At 42.1% G+C, this 18,870-nt stretch overlaps 1 protein-coding gene across 11 annotated transcripts in view; it reads right to left on the bottom strand.

Annotated features, from left to right (window-relative positions):
- LOC119658317 (fasciclin-1) overlaps nt 1-18,870 on the bottom strand; it is a 385,465-nt gene that overhangs the window by 69,685 nt on the left and 296,910 nt on the right. For 5 of the 11 annotated variants that reach the window (XM_038065651.1, XM_038065642.1, XM_038065646.1 and 2 more), the window contains 2 exons: nt 15,113-15,157; nt 6,594-6,605 (listed from right to left, as the gene is read on the bottom strand). The exons of 2 other annotated variants lie outside the window; for them this stretch is intronic. In XM_038065651.1, coding sequence (XP_037921579.1) covers nt 6,594-6,605; nt 15,113-15,157 — 57 coding nt within the window. The remainder of the gene's footprint in view (nt 1-6,593; nt 6,606-15,112; nt 15,158-18,870) is intronic. 4 more of the 11 variants (XM_038065644.1, XM_038065645.1, XM_038065647.1 and 1 more) reach the window with 2 other exon arrangements.

The raw sequence follows: 18,870 nt of genomic DNA, 5'->3' as shown, positions 1-18,870 counted from the left end.
TATTCGAGCCGAACAGCGGAACACCCGTTTCGAGCGGAATAGTCTTTGTAAGCTGAAGTAGGCTCTGTTGGCTGACAACAACCGTGCGCGGATTTCATCATCGTAGTTGTTATCGGTTGTGATTTTCGACCCTAGATAGGAGAAATTGTCAACGGTCTCAAAGTTGTATTCCCCTATCCTTATTCTTGTTCGTGCTTGTGTTTGACCAGTGCGGTTTGATGTTGTTGGTTGATTCGTCTTCAGTGCTGACGTTGCCACCATGTATTTTGTCTTGCCTTCATTGATGTGCAGCCCAAGATCTCGCGCCGCCTGCTCGATCTGGATGAAGGCAGTTTGTACGTCTCGGGTGGTTCTTCCCATGATGTCGATATCGTCAGCATAGGCCAGTAGTTGGGTGGACTTGAAGAGGATCGTACCTCTTGCATTCACCTCAGCATCACGGATCACCTTCTCGAGGGCCAGGTTAAAGAGGACGCATGATAGCGCATCCTCTTGTCGTAGACCATTGTTGATGTCGAATGGTCTTGAGAGTGATCCTGCTGCTTTTATCTGGCCTCGCACATTGGTCAGGGTCAGCCTAGTCAGTCTTATTAATTTCGTCGGGATACCGAATTCTCTCATGGCCGTGTACAGTTTTACCCTGGCTATGCTATCATAGGCGGCTTTAAAGTCGATGAACAGATGGTGCAACTGTTGTCCATATTCCAACAGTTTTTCCATCGCGTGCCGCAGAGAGAAAATCTGATCTGTTGCTGATTTGCCTGGAGTGAAGCCTCTTTGGTATGGGCCAATGATGTTCTGGGCGTATGGGGCTATCCGACCTAGCAAGATAGTAGAGAATATCTTATAGATGGTACTCAGCAACGTGATACCTCTATAATTGCTGCACTGTGTGATGTCTCCCTTTTTATGTATGAGACAGATTATGCCTCGCTGCCAATCGTCAGGCATTGATTCGCTGTCCCATACCTTGAGCACAAGTTGATGAACCACTTGGTGTAACTGGTCGCCTCCATATTTAACCAATTCGGCTGTAATTCCATCGGCTCCTGGCGACTTATGATTTTTTAGCCGATGAATTGCACGGACTGTTTCTCCTAAACTTGGTGGTGGCAGTATTTGTCCGTCGTCTTCAGTTGGTGGGACCTCCAACTCGCCGATGTTCTGGTTGTTCAGTAGCTCATCAAAGTACTCAACCCATCGCTCTAATATGCCCATTCTGTCGGAAATCAGATTTCCCTCTTTGTCTCGGCAGGATGAGCATCGAGGTGTATAAGGCTTCATCCTGCTGACTTGTTGGTAAAACTTCCGCGCCTGGTGCGGTTGCTCCCTGTACTTTTCTAGTTCACAGACTTGTTGGTTCTCCCAGGCTTCCTTTTTCCGTCTGTGAAGTCGCTTCTCCGCTCGACGGAGTTCGTGATAAGTTTCTGCGCGTGCCCGCGTTCTTTGAGAATGCAACATTACTCGGTATGCGGCATTCTTCCGTTCCGTTGGTAGCTTACATTCATCGTCAAACCAGCCGTTCCGACTCCTTTTGCGGCTGGGGCCAAGTATATTTGTGGCCGTATCCATGATAACGTTCTTCAGGTGGTTGTGAAGATCATTAGTTGATGCTTCGTCTCCAGGTCCTCTATTGACTGCGGTTATTGCGGCATCCATTTCCCTCTTATAGGTGTCGCGGAGGGTTGTGTTGTGGATGGCTTCAGTGTTCACTCTCACCTGATTGTCAGAGGGGATTCTAGGTGGTATTGTTATTCGAGCTCGGAGCACCATGCCAACGAGATAGTGATCCGAGTCTATATTGGCCCCCCTATATGTTCTGACATTCATCAAGGCTGAGAGGTGGCGGCGTTCGATCAACACGTGGTCAATTTGGTTGAAAGTGGCCCCGTCTGGAGAGGCCCACGTATGTTTGTGGACCGCTTTCCGCGCAAACCAGGTACTTCCAACAGCCATTTCGTGTGACCCTGCTAATTGAATAGTCCGCAGTCCGTTATCATTTGTTTTTTTCGTGTAAGCTATGGGAGCCAACGTATCACCTGAATACGGGCTCCTTCCCTACTTGGCTGTTAAAATCCCCAAGTATGATTTTGATATCATATCTGGGACAGGCTTCGAGGGTTCTCTCCGACTCTGCAGTCTCCTCTGTAGGGGCGTGAACGTTTATGAGGCTTATATTTCTAAACTTGCCTCGCAAGCGCAGAGTGCATAGCCGTTCGCTTATACTTTCAAAGCCGATAACAGCAGGTTTCATTTTTTGGCTGACTAAGAAACCTACTCCGAGCACATGGTTTACTGGATGGCCGCTATAATATATGGTGTAGTGGCTCTTCTCCAGGAAACCGGTCCCTGTCCATCGCATCTCTTGCAACGCTGTTACATCAGCCCTATATTGGGACAGGGTATCGGCTAGCTGCTTATCAGCTTCATCTCTGTACAGGGAGCGCACGTTCCATGAGAAAATGCGCAAATCGTTGTTCCTTTGTCGTTGCCGGGTGCGTCGTTTTAACATCCGTCCTACCCGAGGCTCCTGTTGTGGCTTCGTAACAGGTTGTTTTCCGTGTAGGGTTGTCAGCCCTACCCAACCCCCAACCTGGAGGACCAGTTGGTACAATTTGTCCCGTTTTTAAGCGCGGGAGACTCGCCTTCATCCTTCTCCGTCTGCAGCTTTTCGTCAAGAAAGAGCTCCCAGCGGTCACCACGTGGAGGTGGAGATAGGGTTTGGTAGTAGAGCTGTTGGTGTTGGTTCAGCAGGCACGATATGTCCTGAGATGTTATTGAACGCTATTCCAACAGGATCATTCGTCAAAGGGGGGAGGTCGACGGACTCTCAGATTGATTTTATAATTGATGGATCCTCAGATTGACCTTATGAATAATCATATAACGGTATTTCGAAAGATTTGGTGGAAAACTGGAACTTGATTGGAGGATTCATTCGCAGCGACCCAGGAGTCCGCTTCCGAAGTGGTTCGCCAGTGTTGGTTTGAAGTTTGAAGTATTTTGCAGGGATTTACCTGGTATTGTGTGGAAACGTCAATAATCATCATCATCGATGGAGCAACAACCGGTACCCGGTCTAAGCCCGCCTTAGTAAGGAACTGCAGATATCCCGGTTTCGCGCCGAGGTCCATCAATTCAATATCCCTAGAAGCCGTGTGGCGTTCTGACCTATACCAACGCTCCATCTGAGGAAGAGTCTGACGCGTCTTGGATATCATAGATACTGCCCTTATGGACTTTCCGGGCTAGATCATTCTCACCAATACGGATTAATTGACCCGCCCATCACAATCTGTGGAGCCAAATTTGATCCACAATCAGATGTGGTATCGATCGTTATAAAGGGCGGGGAATCGTCTATCTTCATGATGGAGGCAAACATTTTTGGGATATTCTTCTCGCGAACGCGGCCAAGTGTTCGATCAGATCATAGTCTTATACAGTAAGAGCTTTCAAGCGCAACAGTTAGCAACAACCGTGCCTGACCGCACGGTGATACTTCACCCGTGATACTTCATCCTAATGAGGCTATGCTCTGAATTACAGTTTGCGCCACAATACGGTTTCGTTTCGATTATACTTGCAGTAGTCCTTTCCTCGATCGCACATTGTCTGTTTGGCTGAATGTGAGACCGTCGAAGTGACGCCTGAGTGCATTTAAAAATGTCCCGGTGTCATGAATATGTACAATTATGCTTTATTGATGGTGTCAAGGGAGACTGTACTAGATGTTCCTTTATGAGTCTCGTCCTTTTTAGCCTTCGCATCCAAGTTCTGCTGTAGGATTTTGAAGTCATTTGAAGGCAATGAGCCATAGGTTTTTCGATCTTTTTCTTCGATTTGAGCGAGACAGTCTTATCTGCCAGACATAACAAACAAAAAATCGATTGGTTCGTATAGAGCTTCTCCTAAACTGGTTTGAATTCGGTGATAAAATATAATGGACCATGCGCTTCTTGGACAGAGCAGCAATGTGACCCCAAATGTTAGGTATAAGCACTTAACTTGCGCGGAAATAGGTTCACAAACTAGCATAGATCGAGGCTCCCAGGGTAGAGATGAGGCAGCGTCTGGTGGGTTGCCTCTGCCCTGGTACGAAACCGTAAGCTGTCTTCGTTCCACTTTTAATTTTTGAACTTTGGGTGTTAAGTCCGTGAATCAGAAACAGTGAGATTAACTTGCTATCCATTTGGTATGGTCCGACATCAAGTGGATGCGTACTTAGGACTCCTCAATCTCTAAACAAAAGTTAACTTGGATCTCTTCATACCACGTTCAACCAAATTGGTCATGTGAATGATGCCTTCATGAATGTTCGACCAGATGGGGAAACATCTCGTTTCCATGGTGGTCCTAGCAACAATAAATATCTCAATCATACGGCATCGCATCCATTTGCAAATCCCTTGTTAAACATCAGGTGGCTCTGATGCCCACTGATCATATGATTGTCAGATTTGTTTTTGAGAAGACATACTGCATCTTAATCACCATGAGAGCATGGTCAATAAATGGCCACGAGCCTATTGCTATTTTTTGGGCGATAGAAGAATGTTTAGTATCCTACCATCAACCGAGAATTCTGCTCTGAAGGATGAAACCGCTAGATTTCGCGCAATTGAGTTTAGAAATTCGAATTCCCTTCAGCGGAGAAGAATGCTTGTGAAAGAAACTGGGGTCTCTAGAGTGTCATTTTTATTGTCCCTTAAACAGTGGAACATGATAGTCCTTGTAGCGTACTAACGAGACACTGCTTCCTAAACTATCACATGGAAGAAGTTGGGGTGGTAGTATCGGCTATGTGTAGGCAACGTGAGAAAGAGGAGGCGACAGCCCAGAACTCCATATGCTGTTGCCCTGCCTCCTCAGACCTCAAACGAAAATACCTCGGTAAGGTTCTCTTCATCGAAGAATTTGCGCCTTCTTTGTCTTTAGAAGATGTGTTCAGATTCGCAAAAGCCGCAGGCGGGAGACCTTTGGATAGGTGATTTTGGAGGACAGTACGACGCACCTAACAAAGGCCTCAGTGCCGCTCTCCTCCTGACCCATATCAAAGAGACTGGAGAAGATTTTAACGCCGCCAATGATAGCATAGTTAGGGCAAAACATAGTTAGGGCAAAACATAGCTATTGAGAAAACAACCTTCCAACAAAATCAGTAAGACTGACTAGGCTGATCCTGATCAAATAATCAGTCCAGGTAAAAGCAGCAAGTCCACAATCAAGACCTTTCATTAGCATGTCGAAATAATAGATCTCAACGTAAGAGCGGGATGTTTCGTGTTCCTTACTAAGGCAGGTATAAATTGAGGATACATTGAATGGGTGTGCTTTAATTCCTTTGATTCGTTCCGAGTGAAAATATGAGCAGTGGCAGAGCATTGATTCCACAGTTCAGCCATTTCGTTTGTTGGATCGCTTAGGTATTGATGTTGCATCTTGAATTTTTTTGGAGAATGCTGCTGTATCGCTCAGGGTTCAGAAGTTACTAGTCCAAAGTAAGAATTCCAATTTTCGTTGTCACAGTAGTTGCGGTCTTATTTATTAAGGTTCTTCGTCTTGTTTCAAGGTAAAACTTGTTTTACGGTACATAGCCGTAGTCCTGAAGAGGGGGACCGGAGAGACGCAGCGTGGTTATTTCCGCAATGTCAACAGTCAAAGAAGAAATTATCATTACTACCATGACAAGCAAAAATAAGGCCAATGAGGTGCGTTCTCCGTTAGTCTCTCACATGGACTAACTTGGAGGGTAATATGGCATATTATCCTCGAAAGGATTTCCCACTTTGCTTACAATTGAGTGATTGATAGTTTTGGTTCTGCCGTCGATGCCCCTTTTTCAGATAAGATTGATCCTTTCTTTTTGAGCAGTTCGGCTCTTCAAGTAATTTTTTTTTAGTAAAAGGAGATTGAGATGGCAATTACCACACTAAAAAAATATTGAAGATTGAAGGAATTCCAACTGTTGCTTACTGTGTTATTGTCTTTATATTTGGTTTCAACGAAATTTTACCCAAATATATATTTTGAGCAAATCATTTTCCGGACAAATTGTGAACATTTTTTCCGAATAGAATTAATTGATAGTCGGGTGTTACGTAGACATTGTTTTTAATATATTCACAACTTTTTGCAAAAATTCATCAATTCATTTCATTCCATTTTTAGTTATTCCAACGAAGTCCTTCAATGTCCTGGTAGCAAAAATGGTTGAATAACGGTCGCATGGAAATGAAAATTGTACAGAAATAATACTTTTATTCAGAACTCATCGAAAAACCCCTGAATAATTCAATGGCTTCCAGGAACTTCGGAGGATCCTGTTTTAAAAAAACTTTTTATTGTGCTTGTGTAACGTATTCATATGTATTTATTTAAATCCCATAATGAGAGCGGCCTCCCCACAATATGATTAAAACGTAATATCTCTTTCATTTCTTGTGGTAATCCACAAACAATTATCTTATCAAAATGCAGAAGGATTTAAGGATTACTCAGTATAAAAATATACGGAAAACGAAAAGGAAAGCCAAATGAGATCATGCTGTGTAAAGTTTTAAGGATACAAAATAGTAGCGGTTGGTACTTACACGTCCATGTGGCTGTTTATTTAATTTTTAGCAATAATCCACCATGTATTGAGTGTGTAATGTAGTATTGAAATGATGATGTTAATTTGTTAATGCCCCCAAGAGATTGTTCGTGGTTGTGTATTGAAAATAAATGTTAAATATGTACAGTAATTAATTATATTCGAGTAATTTGTAGAATGTTTACAAATGAGTTGCAATTGAGTTTAAAATCGATTAAATACTATTGAATAAATGTGGAATGTGTACATATGCAGGGGTTAATAAATGCCTGATGTATTAAAATTGAAATGTAGTATTTGATTGAAAATGGATAGAAAGGTATCTTATTGGGTAATCACGGCATAGTTGTATATAAAGTATATAAAATAATAAGCTACACCTTCGTTTTAAAATTACTTATAATAATCCGATTCGAAATCAATAATTTTATTTTTAATAACAAATAATGAAAAAGATTGGTTAATGGTTAATATTCTACTATTTCTAAGGTAGAATTAGCATCAAGAGTGCTGTCGAAATATAAGCGGATAATGAGTTATCATGAGAGTTAATGAATGATTTTGAAATGTTATTTTACAAAGATGTGCATTTCCAGTCAATCGAAATTCTTTGCTCAACTGGGTACGATCAAAATCTTAAAACAACAAACCATGTTTTCGGATAGCTATCAATTTAATTGTCGTTTTAGATAAAAATAATTTGTTTATAGCTTTACATCTTCGAGTATTCCAAACACTTTCCTTCCATGCCTGGAGGAAGACGTTTGTGAGGAAGTGGGGTCTCTGATCGAGGATGGTTCTTTGGACATACACAACCGTAGTCTGCACCATCATAACATACAATTTTACTATGTGGTATTCGGCGCTGAACAGGAGATATACTAGGACCAAGCTAAATAGGGCCCAAAGAACCGCATCTGCAGATGCTATTGGGGCTCTAAAGTCCCGCCCTGCGTAACATAGTCATTCCGACCAACAAGCAAGTTGATGGAGTACTGAAGAGACAAGTTCGGCGACATGACCAAAGCAACCCTCTACAGAGTCATAGGAACATAGAGGGGAAAGAACAACCGGCCAGGCGGAGCTCTGCTCTTGACAATTTCTTGGTGGATGCAATCGACGTTACGCCGTTGATTGTGTAGGGGAGAATCTACAAGCACTACTTGACAGCCACTGATTCCAGATGGTGAAGGGTCGCTTCCTGCGCTCATTCAAACAAAAGAATTGTTACAATAAAACCCGGTCAGCATGGCACTGGTCTAAAGGGAACCCCGCTCCCGGACTCGAGATCCCCTACACTTTGGAGGTAGAAACTATCCGGCACTTCATCTGAGATTGCTCATCTCCTGCTATTAACCAACGGAAACTCCCGATATAGTGGAAAAGGATGATTTCTACGAGTAATTACACGCAATTGAGGAGGGGCTTTCTAAAGGCGACATTGCGATCGTGATGGGTGATCTGAATGCCAAGGTGGGCCCGGACAGTTGATGGGGAAGCACGAACTTGGCGACCGTGGGGGGTTTGTGGATTTCCAAATTCAAGATCGATCGTTTCTATGATCCAAGTGTCTCTCGACATTAGCAGAGCTATTTTGCTAATCGTACGGGAAATACACTGAGTAACTCGTCTGAGAATATCGAAGAGCAATGAGCCGGCATCAAAAATTCTCTTTCCTTGGTTGCTGCACAGGTCGTAAGCCGTTTGCTATTGCTATATGATCAGGGAAGTGGTAGATGCCGTAGAACGCAATGACTTCAGAAGTGTATACAAACCTTTCGATGATTGACTCCTCGCCCACGATGACGAGCAACTGAGGAGTTTGGAAAGGCAACACGTCCCCACGGTTCTTAACCATATCACACCCGGTGAGGTTCCCCCTCTAGTGGATAAAATGGCTAGTTACCGATACGGTGGATAAGCACTGTCCTCCAAGTAGAACAGAAATCATTTCGGCCGCATTGATGGCCAAACCCCTCAAACGGAGTAAAGCCGCCAAGCTTGACTTACAGAGTTATCATATTTATCTGTGCACCTGCAGTTACTGTAAAGCTGTTGCTTCCATTTGCAGGGAAATCTTAGGAATCGGGGACATTCCCCAAAGAGATGATCGTTAAAATTCCAAAGAAGGACACCCATTTTGAGTGCAACAATTGTAAGGGTATCTGCATGACCCCTGCCGTTATATAGCTAGAATAATCCTGGAACGCATCAAAGAAAGCTTGATCGACGGAGAACAAACTCGTTTCCGCTCCGGATCCTCTTGTATTGACTACATCACCATCCTATGGATCTTTTTGGAATAGTGCGCGGAGTTTATCGATTTCGAGACATAGGACATGTATCTGGCGTGCGGAGAAACTAAAAGCTAATACCGGAGTCTCATAGGAATGCGCAAAATGTCAGGTGCTGCACCGATTTAAACTGTCAGAGGATTTTGAGGTCCAACGTTCGCCTACGGTTGCATCTTGTCATTCATATTATTCTTATTATTGGTGACGTTCTTCATGCTGCCTTGCTTGAAGGACGTAGAGGAGTCGCACAGGCGAATCACTCGTGGACTAGTTGATCAAAAGGCTGAAGTGGCAGCTGGTAGGTCACATATTGAGGAGGCACGACAATTATATTACTGGCTACGCCATACAGTGGAACCCGTTCTTTCAAGATGGTCGACAAGTGGATCATCCCACCATTACTTGGCGCAGAACAGTAGGGGAGGAATGAGGATTGCCGGGAAGTTTTGGAAGGAGTTGAAGTGAATTTGAGTGGACTGTCTATGATTGTGTGATTGACGTGCTAACCATATCAAACAATATTAATAAAAAAACAAAATCAAGACTTCGATTCCATCGATCAAACATAGAAAAGAGGCCCATTGAGTGAGGTACCTGACATTAGATTTAAGTTGTTTACATATTCGATTTTCACGGTATTGTGGTCCGGCCTTCGAAGTATAGGTTGAAATAGACCCTTCCTGCCAAGCCCGACGAATCGAAGCTCCAATCACCCACTTATAAAGACCAAACTTTAACCAACAGGCAAGCATCTGTCCCGGCGAAAAAAACGAATCAGGGTAAATTTTTGGGTAACCAGCCTGCCGACAAACTACTTCCGGCTAAATAATCCTGGCTGGAACAAAATGTTCTTCTAAGACGTTTGCAGGAATAAATTATATTAGGGAGTGGTTTTGATGAATTCAACTCATTCACTGAAATTGCCATTACGTGGACATCGTTTTGGAGAGATTCAAACCGCATCGAAGAAAGCCTTAAAGACGATTCAGGAAATCGATTTTAGCAACTGTTTCGAGGACTGGAAAAAACGTTAACATAAGTGCATTGTATCCGGAGGGGATCACTTTGAAGAATGAATAAACCGTTTGTTTTATTTAAAAAGTCTTACTAATTTTTTATCACACTAATAGTTGAAGCGTAAAAGGGTAGCATAGGTCCCAGGGCGAAACGTCGATTGGTACCCACGATGGAGCATAAAACCTGGGGAACGCCTGCTGAACCAACCAAGCGCTACCACCAAACTCTATCTCCACCTCCACGTGGTGATCACTGGGAGTTCTTTCTTAATGAAAAACTGCAGACGGAAAAGGATGAAGCCGAGTCTCCCGCGCCTAAAAACGGGACAAATTGTACTAATTGGTCCTCCAGGTTAGGTGTTGGCTAGGGCTGACAACCCTACATGGAAAATCGATGTTACGAAGCCGGACACGATGGACATTAAAACGACGAACCGGCAACGACAACAGAACAACAATTTGCGCATTTTCTCATGGAATGTGTGCTTCCTGTATAGACCGAATGCTGCTCAGCAGCTAGCCGATACCCTGTCCCAATATAAGGCTGATGTAGTAGCGTTGTAGGCTGAACAGGGACCGGTTCCCTGGAAAAGAGCCACTACACCATATATTTTAGCGGCAATCGAGTAAACTATGTGCTCGCAGTAGGTTAGTGGCCAAAAAAATGAAACCTGCTGTTATCGGCTTTGAAAACATAAACGAACGGCTATGCACTCTGCGCTCGCTAGGCAAATTTAGAAATATAAGTCTCATTAACGTTCACGCCCTTACAGAGGAGACTGCAGAGTCGGAGAAGGATACCTTCTACGAAGAAGTAGAATGAACCCTCGAAGCCTGTCCCAGGTATGATATTCAAATCATACTTGAGCATTTTAACAGTCAAGTAGGGCCGAAGCCCGAATTCAGGAGATACATTGGCTCCCATAGCTTACATAAACATACAAATGATGACGGACTGCGTATTATTCAATTAGCAGTGTCACACGAAAGTGTTTTTGGAAGTACTTAATTTGCGCGAAAAGCGGTCCACAAACATACGTGAGCCTCTCCAGACAGGACCACTTTCAATGAAATTGACCACGTGTTGATCGAACGCCGCAGCATCTCAGCCTTGATGAATGTCAGAACATATAAGGGGACTAATATAGACTTGAATCACTATCTCGTTGGCATGGTTCTACGAGCCTGAATAACAACGCCGCCCAAAATCCCGTCTGACAATCAGGTGAGAGTTAACAATGAAGCCATCCACAACTTAGCCCTCCGCAACACCTATAAGAGGGAAATTGATGCCGCAATAACCGCGATCAACAGAAATCCTGGAGATGAAGCATAAACAAATGATCTTCACTATCACCTGAAGAACGTTATCATAAATACGGCCACAAACATACTTGGCCGCAACCACAAAAGGATGGATGTAAGCCGGCAACGGAATGGAAGAGTGCTGCATACCGAGTAATGTTGCATTCACGAAGGACGCGTAGGCACGCGCGGAGACTTATTGCGAACTCCGGCGAGCGGAGAAGTGACTTCAGGAAGCCTGGAAGAACCAACAGGTCTGTGAACTCGAAAAGTACAAAAAGCAACCGCACCAGGCGCGAAAGTTTTACCAACAAGTCAGCACGATGAAGCCTTATAGACCTTGATGCTCACCCTGTCGAGACAAAGAGGGAAATCTGATTTCCGACAGAATGAGCATATTGGAGCGATAGGTTGAGTATTTTGATGAACTACTGAACAACCAGAACATGGGCGAGTTCGAGGTCCTCTCAACTGAAGACGACAGACAAATGCTGCCACGACCAAGTATAGGAAAGACAGTCCGTGCAATTCATCAACTTAAAAACCATAAGTCGCCAGGAGCCGATGGAGTTACAGCCGAATTGGTTAAATATGGAGGCGACCAGTTACTCCAAGTGGTTCATCAACTTGTGCTCAAGGTATGGGACAGCGAATCAATGCTTGACGATTGGCAAAGAGGCATTATCTGTCTCATACATAAAGAGGGAGATATCACGCAATGCAGCAATTATAGAGGTATCACGTTACTGAGCACCATCTATAAGATATTCTCCGCTATCTTGCTAGGCCGGATAGCCCCATACGCCCAGAACATCGTTGGCCCATACCAAAGAGGCTTCACTCCGGGCAAATCAGCAACAGATCAAATTTTCTCTCTGCGGCAAGCGATGGAAGAATTGTTGGAATATGGACAACAGTTGCACCATCTTTCCATCGATTTTAAGCCGCCTATAGCAGCCTAGCCAGGGTAAAATTGTACACGGCTATGAGAGAATCCGGTATTCCGACGAAATAGGTAAGACTGACTAGGCTGATCTTGACCAATGTGCAAGGCCAGATAAAAGCAGCCGAATCACTCACAAGACCATTCGACATCACCAACGGTCTACGACAAGAGGATGCCCTATCATGCGTCCTCTTTAACCTGGCGCTGGAGAAAGTGATGCGTGATGCAGATGTAAATGTGAGAAGCACCATCCTCTTCAATTTCACATTAATGAAGGCAAGACGAAGTACATGGTGGCAACGTCAGCACCAAAAACTAAAGAAAGAACAACATCGAATCGTACTGGTCAAACGAAAACAATAAAAATAGGAGACCATAACTTTGAGACCGTTGAAGATTTCTCCTATCTAGTGTCGAAAATCACAATCGATAACAACTATGACGATGAAATCCGCGCACGGTTGTTGGCAGTCAACGAAGCCTATTTCACCTTACAAAAACTGTGTGAAACGTCTCAGCATAGGGTCAAAGCTCTTATTGTACAAGACTATGATCTTGCCAGTCCTTATGTATTATTCGGAGACCTGGGATTTTAGCAAAAAAAAAAAAACTGCTAACTCTTGGCCGCGTTCGAGAGAAGAATCCTCCGAAGAATTTTTGCCCCCCTACATGAGGATGGACGATTCCGTAGCCTACATAACGACGAAATCTATGAGCGATACCATGACCGTTAGGTTGTGGATAAAATCCGGTTCAATAGGCTGTGGTGGCGCTAATCCCTATGGATGAGGATGATTCAGCCCGGGAAGTCTATAAGGGCAATATCTATGGTTGAAGAAGAAGACGAGGCAGATCCTGCCTGAGATGGAACGATGGCGTAGGCCAGGACGTCAGGCAGCTTTTTGGGATATCGCATTGGTGGACCTCGGTGCAAAACCGGGATGTCTGGAGTTCCTTATTAAAGCAGGCCTAGACCGGGTACCGGTTGTTACCCCGCTGATGATGATGATGAAGATTCGAACCCTAGTCCAGAAATCGAGAGCTTTCGCAATGATGCGAGTGCTAGCGAATAGAAGCATAAAACTCTTAGTTCATGTCTAGAAAGTGATGTGATATGTTGCTCTCAATTATGTCTCTCCAGAATCCATACTTCATCACCCCAAGCGCTGATACAATGTGATGGAAATTACAGTAATAAAAGGGCCAATTAAAAATGTGCTAACAATGCGATTTGACGGTAACAATGGCCGAGCTTATTGGGCCTAGGCCTCGTGACCGCGTTATCCTGAATTCGAATCCCGGCTCGTCAATGTTGTTTGCACTGTTCTTCAGCGGAACGGCTGCCGTAAGCCTATGCCTCCTACACTATTAAGTGTGATGATAGTGAAATTGACGCATAGCTTCATTGAAAACTAAAATAGAAACAAAAACAAAATGTGACTGTTTAGATATCCCGTATTCCACAAAGGATAGAACAGGAGTCATACACGATGATGGGCACAATAGTTATTTAAGGACGCGGTGCGACTTTCCCTTAACAGAATACACGATGACCAATTTTCTTAATTAGCGTGCTGAGCTTTGAATCCTGAATTGACCAATATTTGCAAGTTTTTTGTTGCTAAGTAGTCGGCATGCCAGCGGTAGGCTTATCAATCTTCATATGGAAATGTGGCTCTATCACTGGATATTGTGTTTAATGATTCTTGCCTACTAGAAGAGATCAGCAGTAACTCACATAATTATCCCAGTGTTATCCCATTTCGACATAGAACTCTGCTCCATCGTATTACAGAGTATCTGCTCAATTATATAAAAGAGCTGAATCCTGAATTATGCTTAAACATTGACAGTGAATTCTACCCTAATGGTCTCGTTATGATATATCTGGATGATAATGCCTATTTTAAATTGGGGGTTCGAATATCTTAGAGCATAAATATATTATATACACACTCCTAATCGAAGGATATTCATCACTGAAGAAACAAAACGAAATCCTCGAGCTGAAGTACTAAAGGACAAATGTCATGAAACACTGAACCATTTGTCTGTCATGTGAACTTTCTGCAAAACGAGTCCTGGAAGGTTACGTCAGTTCAACACCAAAAAATCCTATGCCATATGAGCTAGCCTGAGGACATCACAACCTCATTCCTATATGTATCTTACAATATGTGCAGATATGTTACATATACATACATCCTAAATTGCTAGCGCAGGTACTTTAGCTGAGTGCAATGTATTTTATGTGCAGAATACATCACTGTTTTATGTTTTCATGTTTTATGAGATGGAGCGCTGAAATTCAAGCGAACGCACCTAAGTGGTCATGGCATACAATTGCTTTCTCACAAAAAATGAACACTTAAAAGCAACAATAAGACATAATAAAAAAGCGTAAAAAAGTCGAAACAATTCATAGCAAAGATAAAGCCTTCTGTAGTGATGACAACTCTGCAATGTTTTCCAAATTAAAATTAAGAATTTCCCTGGAACAGGTGAAAATTCAGCTCCAGGTTTGATTTAAAATTGAAATTATCCTTGGATATTTTCGGTTACTAAATAGCCTTCGGTTTTCGAGTGCTAATTTAAGATGAAAGTTTGCTGTTGTATCTTTGATTATTTGAAACTGGTGGAAACCCGGAGTACTTTAAAAATTTCGATTTTCCTTTGTGTCAAAGCGGACTTCACTTTCGTTCTTAATGAAAAGTGCATTTGGTAATTTGTTCTACTTCATAATTCAAAATTCTATTTCAGAATGAAAATAAAGACAATTATTGATGGCAATATGCAATTTGTGTCTCAGTGAGTGATTCATATTAAAAAAATTAATGAAAATAAAATGGCGGAAAATCAAAAATCAAAAAAACCAAAGGGTTCATTACAGAGAATAAAAAAATTAGGAGTTGAAGTGGTTTCGCATCTAAATAAGTTCACTGAATTATGTTGTTACCTTCGCTGAAGGAGACTCACTTCCGCGTATGACATCCCCGTAAATCTGCATTATAATTGAAATTAAAAATTGAAAATATTTTTTGTTTGCTATTCTAGAAAGGTAGAGAGAGAGAGAGAGCGGTTTTTATAGGTTGAGCATTGGCAGAGCTGACAAGCACAGATCAAAATTAATTGTAATTAACCAAAAAGCCAGACTTAATGGAAACCATAAAACCATTTTACTCATATTCAGTGAAATGGAAAATTACTTTGATCAATTTCGAATCGAATTATTATACTTTGAATTTTCCAGAAAAAAAAATTAAATTGTAAAATATGATTAAAGGCTGTTTTCGGTGATATAATTCGATGGTGCCAGTTGAAAATTGTTTTATTTAATTGCATAAGTACGTAAGTGCTCGATGGTTCTGAAAAGCGAGAAAAGTCTGACACTTAATTGATTGCCGATTTTAACGCGTTCTACCAAATATGTATTTATCGAATCCCCTTCCACCCCCGGCCAATATGGACTCAGAATTGAATCCGTGACCATTTTATTGTATTTTTAATGCGTTTAACGGAAGGGTATGTATTTTGTTTTATATTAATTTATATAGGGTAAAATGTAAAGTCAAAAAACACGAACGTGGAGGTAATACCCACAATGGAATACCATGAAATATCAGTGAATAAATTCGCGGTCTATATGCAGTTGCTTTTCTTTTTTCCTCCTCCATGTATGCATGTTTGTTTGATACTTTTAAATTGTAGTGAAGAGACCATGATTCAATGTATGGAATGAGTAAAAATGCCATAAAAAATATCGGTTGGCTGCACTTTTGCCATAAAATGATTTCAGAATGAATCGAATCTGTTGTTGTACTCGATGAATAAAAAGTAAAAAGATGTAGTTTGCAGGCAAGATTAATTGTACTATGATATCTTGTTTCACTCGTAATCAAAATGAGGAAACAAATAACACTTTAACATACTGAATAGTAAATGTAGCTATGTCGATGATATAATACAATAAAACACATCCAAAGCGATACTTTCCGAACATTGGTTACTGTTTTTCCAACAGAATACATTGCATGCAAGCGTGCTGATAAAATGAAACTGAAATGAATTGAAATTGCCGAAAAATTCAATAAAAAGATAGAAGATATAATAAACGAATGGAAAAATGGTTTGTTCGTGCCGGAATAGTTTATTATGTTAAAACTGATTGTCTGGTGGGAAGTGGTAAACATAAAATGGAGGTGATGAACCTAGTTGGTTGGCTAGAGGGTATGAACAGCAATATCGAATATATGCAGCTTTTTAGGTAACTCCAAGGACAAGCTGTTTACGAGGAATGAATTCCATTCTTTGTTTTTGTTTGTTAATTTATTTTGCTTGTTTTTAATTATTATTCATGATGTTAATAAATGTTTTATTATTTTAATAATTTAAACAATTGAACGTCCTATATCACTCACAAAAGTGATTATATTATGATGGAAACTCAACCAGAATACGAGAAGGTATTATAGTATCGCGTGAACGCGGTGTTGGCATTTATCTATTAATAATTTAAATAATTCCTGATTAATTTAATGGGTTAATCCATTAATGTTGATTAAGTCAAACGATTAAAATATTAGCTGATCATGATCGTTGATTAAAAAGGTATTTTAATTCGGGAATCATCGTAAAATAATTTAATGCTCTTTATGATTTGTGCTAAGGAAACTAGAAAATTTGATTTAAACATTCGAACATATTGTTCTTGATTATTTATTTATTCAACAAGCAGTTACAGCTCCCAGTCCTACAATAATCATGATTAAAGATAAGCGACTAATGTGTTTCTGCGATTAACAAATTGTGATTAACTTATGCCAATCGCACAACTATTAATTGCCATGAATACTTTTGTTGTCAATTGCTAATATCGGTTAACATTCTACCTGATATATCCGGATAGGTGAATGGTTAGAACACAAGGCTGTCGTATGGGAGGTCGCGGTTCATTCGAGAACTCCCCCCAACATCGAACACGTATGCATAATGGTGTACTTCATGGCATGGATTAAACCAGACACTGACAGGACATCAAATGAAGCCGTGAGCTGATAATATTATGCGGACTGGGAACTACAACCACCCGCTCGAGACGCCACATTTCTTTGCCAGTGGCCAATAGTTCACATTCTTCTCCATATATTTCCGTTCGATGTTGCTGTTATATGGGGGATGGGGACAACATCAATAATATACGCGGAGCGAACCGTCTTGTCAACTAACAGTACGTTACGCTTGTTGTGTGGAATTTGGCGATTAGTCAGAACTTGTCGGTCCCAATACATGCTGTAAGCAGAACTATCAAGTAGTGCTCGCGGCTCGTATCGGTAAACCGGACATGTTGCCGTGATCAGCCCATGCTTGTATGCAAGGTTTTGAAGGATAACCTTACATACAGCATTATGCCTCGTGATGTATTGCACCGTTGTCCACAGTCTGCCTTACAGACAGCCGCATGCAAGGGACTCACCCGCTTTTTGCTGTAAAAATAAGCCCGTAGCGAGTCGACTTGGCAATGATTTTGTGCCACCACGTCAACCACGCCCTTACCTCCGATGTCACGGCAAAGTTTGGATGATGCATTCGGAATTTGGGCACAGTTGTCCGTATCGCCGCTGGACGTTTTCCAGATCGGTCTTCGTCCACGGCAATATTCCGAATGCATAAGCTAGTGAAGGGATAGCGAATACATTCAATTCGTTTAGCTTATTCTTCCTCGATAGATGCGATTTCAGCACCAGTTTTACACGTCACAGGAATTCGGACAGCAGAGCATTCTTCAGATCACCAACTCAAGCATGGGTTCCTTGCAGAACTCCTAGGTATTTGTAGAAGTTTATCTTGCTCATAGCTTGCATGTGGAGGTCACCAATGCTGCTGGCTCGTGATGACCTTTGCGGATGGTTTGGATTCGACACTTATCTAATTCAAACTCCATCCGAATATAACGACTGAACATGTCTACTATTCGTAACAGACTTCTAAGGTGGTCATCAGTCCCAGCATACAGCTTGATGTCATCTAAGTACATCAAGTGTGTCAGTTTGCACTTAGCACATAGGCCATATTTAATTGCAAAACCATGCCTTCTATAATAGCATCATTCAGTAGCCATGAAAGCTGGTTCAGTGCCATGCAAAACCAAAGGGGACTCAACGAATCTGCTGGAAGATGCCCCTCCCTATACGGATGGGCTCTGAGGTATTAGCTCCCTCATAAGGTGGTATGCCACCCTTCCATGACAAAAACTTTATTAGTTCCGGATCAATTCAATACAGATGTAGGACATTGATTAGCCAGGTATGCGGGACGCTATCGAAAGCCTTGGCATAACCGACATAACAACTGAAGAGGTTTCTCTCTTGGTGGTAGGTCGTGGGACGGGCCAACCAGGAAAAGACCATGAATATCCTGAAGAGAAGTGATCATGCTACTCGAAATAATGTCAGGACGTTCACAACCGTCGACGTCGCGGGGGGCCTATCGAAAAATAAGCGCGACAAAAAATAGGCGACTTCCGATTTCGTCTAGAGCTTGGATCTCATAAGCCGCTGCATCACCTTTGTTATGGGAACAATATGACCGAAGTGGTCGCCAAGTATTGTTTGTGCTCTTATATACAATTTATAAACGCGACGTGAGTATGAATTATATTCACGACAAACACCGTAAATTCAGACCTTAGCCAGCCGAGGAAGATCTAAGTTTTGT

This window comes from Hermetia illucens, chromosome 5 (assembly GCF_905115235.1).
Source record: "Hermetia illucens chromosome 5, iHerIll2.2.curated.20191125, whole genome shotgun sequence".
Lineage (NCBI taxonomy): Eukaryota > Metazoa > Arthropoda > Insecta > Diptera > Stratiomyidae > Hermetia > Hermetia illucens.
This window is presented reverse-complemented; position numbering and strand designations above follow the sequence as displayed.